Consider the following 9141-nt stretch of genomic DNA (forward strand, 5'->3'; position numbering starts at 1 on the left):
CGTCAGGTCTACCTGATAGTGAGTGGCTGGCCTTACGTGTGTAAATTTATTTCTATTCCAAATAGATAAAGGGAAATAAATTAGGACGTGTGCACAATTTCTATGCTATTCTAAATAGGTAAAAGGGATAGTTACCATTAGCCGATTGATCACATTTTTCTTCAAATATAAAATATGATCGGCTTTGTTCTTTAAAATCGTCTTCAAGTAAGGCAGCAAACATAATAATATGAATATATGTACCTAGATAACCAACTCCACTCTGTAATATGTGGTGAAAAGACACTCGGGAATAAATTAAAGAAAAATAAATTATATTTATTTGTTTGAAAGAAAAAAATATAATAATCTTGAAACTTAAGATTAAAATAAAATATGGAAATGGAAAGAGTGGTTAAGCTTTTATATCCTACAGGTATATACAAATATAATAATCTTGAAACTTAAGATTAAAATAAAATATGGAAATGGAAAGAGTGGTTAAGCTTTTATATCCTACAGGTATATACAATAGTAGAACAAAAATAAAGGCGAAATATGTTAATGAAATCCCATGTTCGTGCATGAAAAAGGGACTTTTTTTGGTAAATGATCAAAGGCGTGTTGGAATGTCTTTTCATGTGTCGTTCAATTAAAATTGTATCTAGTCTTTGGACAAGAGCAAATTAATAAAATTACTAATAAATCCGGGCGAAATATGTTAATGAAATCCTATGTTCGTGCATGAAAAAGGGACTTTTTTTGGTAAATGATCAAAGGCGTGTTGGAATGTCTTTTCATATGTGTCGCTCAATTAAAATTGTATCTAGTCTTTGGACAAGAGCAAATTAATAAAATTACTAATAAATCCCAAAAGTTACTGGAAAATCAGTAAATAAATGCTGGTAAGAACAATAATGTCTCTAAATTATAACTATGGCGTGATAGGATTCCAATTAAAACGACACAATGATTATGGCAAAATGAACTTTCAGAAAGATAAAGCAAGATAAGAGATGTAGGCCTCTAAACAAATCCCAAAAGTTACTGAAAAATCAGTAAATAAATGCTGGTACAAACAATTATGTCTCTAAATAGTAATTGTTTATAATTATGACGTGATAGGATTCCAATTAAAACGACATAATGATTATGGCAAAATGAACTTTCAGAAAGATAAAGCAAGATAAGAGATGTAGGCCTCTGTATAGGTACTCGTACATACAAAATAATAATGTAGAAGTGTTTAGTCATTATCTATTTCTCGAAAAAAAAGCTTAGACCCAAATGAATCATACATATAAATAAATTATTACTAACAGTCGTTGCTTTGTCAAAATTTTGTCGCTGGGGATTTGAAAAATCGAGTCAAAAGTAGTGAGAAAATATGACAATAGGAGCTAAGAAGGATGTGAACAACGCAATAAGAGCTGTCCAGAAAAAAATGCTTTACAGACTTGTAGATATTCAACTAAGGCACTATTGGTACGCAAATACGCAGAGGAAAATCTTGAAAAAGATGATGTATGTGATTTGGATATTCAACTAAGGCACTATTGGTACGCAAATACGCAGAGGAAAATCTTGAAAAAGATGATGTATGTGATTGTCAAGTGACGAAAATATTTTATCAGCATTCGGAAAGTGAGTATCCTAAGTCTGCAAGCGCTGAAAAAAGTTTTAATCTTAGAAGAAGATTCTCTGGAATCTCTCTCAAAGTAAAAGGTACTCTCAGAAAAGCCAGTGGGTCCTAGTCAAACTTGGTCGTGCCCTACAGAAATAAGGCCGCAAGACGAAAATATTTTATCAGCATTCGGAAAGTGAGTATCCTAAGTCTGCAAGCGCTGAAAAAAGTTTTTTTTCTTAGAAGAAGATTCTTTGGAATCTCTCTCAAAGTAAAAGGTACTCTCAGAAAAGCCAGTGGGTCCTAGTCAAACTTGGTCGTGCCCTACAGAAATAAGGCCGCAAATAATAATCCTAATCTATACACAGGACATATGTACATTCTAGGTAGGTGGTGGTGTCCCCTGGTTCAGTGGGGAGTCTAGGTGTTCTCTCAGTCATCCCCATTCGTAGAAACCTCCACAGGGATGTTGGTGGTAAAGGAAGGCATTTCCAGTTCTTCATGCTTCTTCATTTTCATACCCTGAAAGACAAAATAATGTTTCAATGTTAGTGCTTAAAGTTGGAGTTCCATATTTCCATAGTCGTACACAAAAATCACACTTTTAGGTGTAGGGCAAACGGCGCTAAAGGATGAGTTGAGCTTATACGAATCTCCATAAATGGATGCCCTAAAGTAGGTATGAAACAGGGCCGTATTCAGGAATTTGTCAAGGGGGCGGGGCCCGAGAGTCTAAACACTGATGTACGGCCCTGGTCTGAAATATTAGTGCCAAGAAATCAGTAATCAGTATTCACCCCATAACTTTTATCCATCAATAGAACATAAAGCTGTGCCTGTTTGGCGAAGCTCATTGCATGATGTCAGCAGTGATGTGTCACATTAATTTATATCAATATGATGCTATTGTATAATTTTCCACTTACTAGTGATGTCCTTGTACTTTGTGGCAAGTCCACACCTACTAACCCTTTGTCCAAACTTTGAACACAGTTGGACCAAATCGACTAACCGTGAAAAATTGTTGACTTTTGATTATGTACATATGTATTTAAATAGGTGAAAGGAAAAACCAGGGAAGACAGTAATACTACTAGCAATGACGCAATCAATCAAATGAGGGATTCTAAAAACGGGCACAAAAGACAAATGCTTGTTTCACAGTACAAGTACGCCTTTAATCTTTCAATAGGTACTTAGAACATAGAGCTGTGCCTGTTTGGCGAAGCTCATTGCATGATGTCAGCAGTGATGTGTCACATTAATTTATATCAATATGATGCTATTGTATAATTTTCCACTTACTAGTGATGTCCTTGTACTTTGTGGCAAGTCCACACCTCCAAATTTTGAACACAGTTGGGCCAAATCGACTAACCGTGATAAATTGTTGACTTTTGATTATTTACATATTATGTATTTAAATAGGTTAAAGGAAAAACAAGGGAAGCCAGTAATACTACTACCAATGACGCAACCAATCAAATGAGGGATTCTAAAAACGGGCACAAAAGACAAATGCTTGTTTCACAGTACAAGTACGCTTTAATCTTTCAATGGGTACTTCTTAGGCCAGCCACTATCAGGTAGACCTGACAGGTAAAGCGGAAAAGGTCCGTCTGTCAGGACTACCTGACACCTGATGAGCACACACACTATCAGGTAGACCTGATCAGGTGAACCTGTCGTCAGGTCTACCTGATAGTGAGTGGCTGGCCTTACGTGTGTAAATAGGTACTTCTTAGGCCAGCCACTATCAGGTAGACCTGACAGGTAAGGCGGAAAAGGTCCGTCTGTCAGGACTACCTGATACCTGATGAGCACACACACTATCAGGTAGCCCTGATCAGGTGAACCTGTCGTCAGGTCTACCTGATAGTGAGTGGCTGGCCTTACGTGTGTAAATTTATTTCCATTCCAAATAGATAAAGGGAAATAAATTAGGACGTGTGCACAATTTCTATGCTATTCTAAATAGGTAAAAGGGATAGTTACCATTAGCCATACCTGTTGCAACTTATAATGATTGATAATGTCCTGGTCAGCCGGGCAGCTCTGCGTGAAAGCCTCGAGCTCGTACATATGTTTCATGTAGTGCCATAGGTGTTTCATGTAGGTGGGAATCTCGAACTGCATGAAGTAGCTTCCTGTAATGGTATTCCATTGATTATGATTATTCGTCCCCAACTTACTTATAGGACACAACTTTTTTATAGGACAATATGCCATTATTAAGCATTAAATACATTTTACTCGTAGTTGAAGGCCATAGTTACCATAGTACCTGCTTTGTCCATTGCTTGTATTTTATACACTCTAATTAAATAAATTACAAAATTAATGCCAAGGGTTAATGCCCGTTATTAGCGTCAAAAAGTTATGCCACACATTTCAAACACTTACCTCCGGATAAAAGCAGTGATTTGCTCTCCCATCCTCTCTTCTGAGCAAGAAATTCTTGGTGTCATAGAAGTTTCCAGGAGAGAAAATAATGGTCCTTATACCAAGGATGATTTGGATCTCCTACTTCTCATCTGTGCTTGGTTTGGAAATGTCATCTACCAGAAAGAACAAAGAGTTCTGAAGACTCATCAGTATTCCACCATTACGTCATTGATAGCTCTGTGTAATAAGTTGACACAGATTCCTGATGCAGATATGATTATCTACGATATGTTGGACCTTTGTCTGGATAAGCTTAACGCGAAGGCTGCCTACTATTATACGTACGTGCCTCATGTAGAGGGATTACTAACCGAGGTCTACGAGTATGATCTGGTGGTACCGAGACTGAAGAGAAGAAAAAGAATCCTGGACAATGCAAGTGGGAGTGTAGCAAGCTATGTAGCCAAGACACATGAGATGGTTAACATACGTGATGTGGCTGCTGATAAGAGGTTCCAGGAGACAGACGCCTTCATGTCTGATATTACATTGACTACTGTTCTATGCAAAGAGATACTCAGGAAGAATAAGCCTGTGGGAATACTGCAGATTAATAACAAGGCTTCTAATGGTGTATTTCTGCTGCAGGATGAGAAACTGTTCAACATCATTAGCACTTTCCTATCATTTCTGCTAGAGTTGATTGAGATGCAACAAACTAAGAAACACAACATGCTGATGAATGAACTGTTAAGGACGACTTTGATCCATCACCTCAGACCTTGTGGTGCTTGTCTTAATGATCTAACCTCCATAGTACAGACCACGGGGAACTCAAGGTAGACTGAGGAAAAATACCTCTCAAAATTTGCTCCCACAGAAAAAAATCCCCCATTATATCCCACGAAATAATTCTAGAAGGCGAAAAAGCTTTCACAAATGATCAACTTTTTGTGTGTTATTGGGTTTAGTATAGATAGGGTTAAGTAGGAAACATATAAAAAGGACTTCTTAATTATTTGAGCAAAATTAGGAAAACAGGGGAATGTTTTTGTCAAATGTTAATAAAAAAATCCCTCAACCTTTTGAAAAATAAACAAAAAAGACCTAGTACGCAAGTCGGACATCTTTTTTCATTTTAGTACGCAACTAGAAGGTTAAAATTGAAATAGTACGCAAGTTATACCTAAAGCCATAAAAGAGAAGAGAGGTAGGAGAAAAACCTGAAAAAAGGGGAGCTCAAGAAAACCCGGGGTCTGAAGAGGAACAAGAAGTGAACAAAGAGTCCAAGAAGAATAAGAGAGAGAAAAATAATGCACTTTTGTTATTGCAGAAAAATACCTCTCAAAATTTGCTCCCACAGAAAAAAAATCCCCCATTATATCCTACGAAATAATTCTAGAAGGCGAAAAAGCTTTCACAAATGATCAACTTTTTGTGTGTTATTGGAAAACCCGGGGTCTGAAGAGGAACAAGAAGTGAACAAAGAGTCCAAGAAGAATAAGAGAGAGAAAAATAATGCACTTTTGTTATTGCTTGCCTTGCAGTGCCAACATGCAATCTTCCTACTGAATAGAAAACCCATAATACAAGCGGTAATCTACGAGTCATACGAATAGTGTAAATTGATTAGTCATTGCCCATTGCCTCCTCAATGGTCAATGGTACGAGCAAGGGACAGTTAGCGATATTTGTGGAGGTATTTGAGAAATATTGCTCCCGCAATTTAGAAATACGTATAGGAACATTCGTAAATTCATTTGTGGAGGTATTTGAGAAATATTGCTCCCGCAATTTAGAAATACGTATAGGAACATTCGTAAATTCGTAGAAGATAACCCAATTAACCCTTTAGGGCTGTTTGCCCCTACCCCTAAGCCTCTGAATGGACTTTTTGTGTACGTACCTATTTAGGAACATTATTATATCTTTTTAGTCGGTCTGCAAAAAAAGTTGGGAGGGATACAGAAATAATTCTCTTTTGAAGCTAAGCCTCTGAATGGACATTTTGTTTACGTACCTATTTAGGAACATTATTATATCTTTTTAGTCGGTCTGCAAAAAAAGTTGGGAGGGATACAGAAATAATTCTCTTTTGAAGATTTTTTCTGGTAGTCCCTATGTACCTAACTACATAATGTGTAAATTTATTTGGTTACCAGCATAAAGTCGATACTACTCGTATTCCTCAATTTCTTTCAATTTCCTTCTACCTGCTGAGGCAAAGAGCTTTTCAGTCACTGAGATAACGAAGGCATTTAGGTACAATTCTACATATTACATATTTGGCAGAAAATTCTCAACATAAAATTCATATTGAATTACCAAATACCTATTATTATCATTTAGTTAAGTATGTGTTGAGAGTGAGACTGTTGGCTGACTCTGATCTGAAGTGTTGCCTGAAGCTGTGAACTTCTACCTGCTGAGGCAAAGAGCTTTTCAGTCACTGAGATAACGAAGGCATTTAGGTACAATTCTACAAATTACATATTTGGCAGAAAATTCTCAACATAAAATAACACAAAATTCATATTGAATTACCAAATACCTATTATTATCATTTAGTAAAGTATGTGTTGAGAGTGAGACTGTTGGCTGACTCTGATCTGAAGTGTTGCCTGAAGCTGTGAATCATACTGGCAGAAAATTCTCAACATAAAATAACACACAAATTCAAATTGAATTACCTAATACCTATTATTATCATTTAGTTAAGTATGTGTTGAGAGTGAGACTGTTGGCTGACTCTGATCTGAAGTGTTGCCTGAAGCTGTGAAAACACACAAATTCAAATTGAATCACCTAATATCTATTATTATCATTTAGTAAAGTATGTGTTGAGAGTGAGACTGTTGGCTGACTCTGATCTGAAGTGTTGCCTGAAGCTGTGAATCATACGGTGTGGAAAATGAACACTCTCTTCTTCTCCTCTCTCAGAAATATTCACACAATACTCGTGATGTGTATACGGTGATTTTGTCAAGGTCATCCCATTCCAAGGTCACTTACTCAGGCACACACATGATGACTTCAGTACGCACATCTCTACGAATAGCCTGGAACCAGATTCTAGCTTGGATTTCAGCAGATTTCAACTGAAAACATGTTATTATCTTTATTTCCAGTTAGGCCGTGGCTAGGTTCAAAAGAAACGTCGCCATCGCGCGTTGGTACCAGCAAAACTATCAACGCGCTTTACGAAGTCGGATTAACTTCAGGTTGGTTTCAAATCTGAATTGAACTGGGTATTAAAATATAGATCACTCCTAGATTGATCTCAATCCGTTGGTACCAGCAAAACTATCAACGCGTTTTACGAAGTCGGATTAACTTCAGGTTGGTTTCAAATCTGAATTGAACTGGGTATTAAAATATAGATCACTCCTAGATTGATCTCAATATAGGACAATATGCCATTATTAAGCATTAAATACATTTTACTCGTAGTTGAAGGCCATAGTTACCATAGTACCTGCTTTGTCCTGATCTCAATTCTGATTTGGTAAACCCCGCTCTAGCAACACAACTCATTTTTCTTAATTTTTTCAAGAGGTTTAATAGAGGGAACTTGTAATAACAGAGGTCGTATTATCCCAAAATCGAAGAGAGAAGGCGGACAGGATAAAGCAAAGACGATACCTATAAGAGGTACATACCTACCTACAAATAATAATTAGTTATATTGATGAGATTGATGACTGAAGTTGAAGTATTGAACAAGATTTCAATTCAAGATTTCTCTTCAGAGTCTTCACAAGCAAAATAAAAAAACATTTTTACTCCGAAAACAAAGGTAAATAAATTACAAAATTAATGCCCGTTATTAGCGTCAAAAAGTTATGCCACACATTTCAAACACTTCCAGAAAAAGGGTTCCTACGAGGCCCCCAAATGCCCGATTGGTCCCAAAATGCGTTGAACTTTTTTTCCCCTTCTATTGCCAAGATGTTAATCAAGATCGGGCAAACCGTGCCATTAACAAATAGACACAGATTAACTTTTACAAAAGAGCAGATATTCAAATAGGGTTGGATAATGCGAAAAAGGCATTTTTTTGGTCAAATCTCTCATCTGTTCCCCACTCACCTGCTACTCGGATGTGTTGTAGACGGGGCATCAGCTCGCAGTCAAAACAGCACATGGTATCTCCGGTTAGGAATCGGGTCAAGGAAGAGAGGCAGAGGAGAGAGAGATATTGTGGCCATCAGTGTCTAATAATTTGTATCGTTTGGGATCAGCATTTTTGGAGTCGTTTACGGAAATATGTCTTCTTTAATAACTATTACTGCATTCTATTGCAAATTCCAACCAAACAAATAACGTTGATTAAGAGGTCTATGTCGATCCTGATTCAGTTATGATGGCCATACTGGCATAAGAACTTATTTTCTTACTATTACTAGAACTCTGTTATACATAGGTACATAACTCTATGTACAGGGTGGTTGTGCCTAGTAATAGTAACTAGTTATAGTTAGGTACTAAAAGATTGGTAAGTATTTTGTAAGACCAAGTGCTCATTCTGCTCGTCTTAAAAAAATTGGCTAAGAAATACGGGCAGTATACCTAGGTCCTTAATTTCAAACTCTCTAGGTTCCACCTACAAACCATATAAACGTTTGCCCTAGTAATAGTAACTAGTTATAGTTAGGTACCAAAAGATTGGTAAGTATTTTGTAAGACCAAGTGCTCATTCTGCTCGTCTTAAAAACATAACTCTATGTACAGGGTGGTTGTGCCTAGTAATAGTAACTAGTTATAGTTAGGTACCAAAAGATTGGTAAGTATTTTGTAAGACCAAGTGCTCATTCTGCTCGTCTTAAAAAAATTGGCTAAGAAATACGGGCAGCATATGTAGGTCCTTAATTTCAAACTCTCTAGGTTCCACCTACAAACCATATAAACGTTTGTATCCCCTTTCCTATTTCAAGGATTTTTTGTGGAGTGCTGCTGTTTTATTAAATTAGGTAAATATTATAACTATGCAAGACAAATTATTATGTGGGTAAGTATGTAAAAAAAAAGATAAATAAATAATGGAAAAAAAAATCAACGAAATTCACAGCTGTGAAGACTGGAGACGAAGGGTTCCCCGATAGAGATAACACCAACACCCTCCTGTATACAACACATTTCAGCAGATGTTTTAT

At 36.7% G+C, this 9141-nt stretch overlaps 1 protein-coding gene and 1 long non-coding RNA gene across 2 annotated transcripts; one reads left to right on the forward strand and one right to left on the reverse strand.

The window, feature by feature from the left end:
- The first annotated feature begins 268 nt into the window (after positions 1–268).
- On the forward strand, positions 269–656 carry LOC113472306. Its single transcript, XR_003394681.1, has 2 exons — positions 269–415; positions 502–656. It is a non-coding gene; the product is annotated as an uncharacterized LOC113472306 (long non-coding RNA).
- A 1371-nt stretch (positions 657–2027) lies between these two features.
- Positions 2028–8162, reverse strand: LOC103521197 (chloride intracellular channel exc-4-like). Its single transcript, XM_008486304.3, has 3 exons — positions 8078–8162; positions 3611–3750; positions 2028–2125 (listed from the first exon to the last, which is right to left on the reverse strand). The coding sequence occupies exons 1-3, from the start codon at positions 8130–8132 to the stop codon at positions 2036–2038; spliced, it is 285 nt and encodes a 94-aa protein (XP_008484526.1). The 5' UTR covers positions 8133–8162; the 3' UTR covers positions 2028–2035.
- Between the last annotated feature and the right edge of the window lie 979 nt (positions 8163–9141).

This window comes from Diaphorina citri, unplaced genomic scaffold (genome assembly GCF_000475195.1).
Source record: "Diaphorina citri unplaced genomic scaffold, Diaci psyllid genome assembly version 1.1 scaffold4711, whole genome shotgun sequence".
Lineage (NCBI taxonomy): Eukaryota > Metazoa > Arthropoda > Insecta > Hemiptera > Psyllidae > Diaphorina > Diaphorina citri.

What these genes read in the sequence shown, in the direction of transcription:
- LOC103521197 (XM_008486304.3), bottom strand. Translation starts at nt 8,132, where the DNA reads ATGTGCTGTTTTGACTGCGAGCTGATGCCCCGTCTACAACACATCCGA. An exon ending in ACAACACATCCGAGTAGCAG is followed by an intron (nt 3,751 to 8,077) that starts GTGAGTGGGGAA and finishes ATACCATTACAG; the next exon opens with GAAGCTACTTCATGCAGTTC. An exon ending in ATCATTATAAGTTGCAACAG is followed by an intron (nt 2,126 to 3,610) that starts GTATGGCTAATG and finishes TTTGTCTTTCAG; the next exon opens with GGTATGAAAATGAAGAAGCA.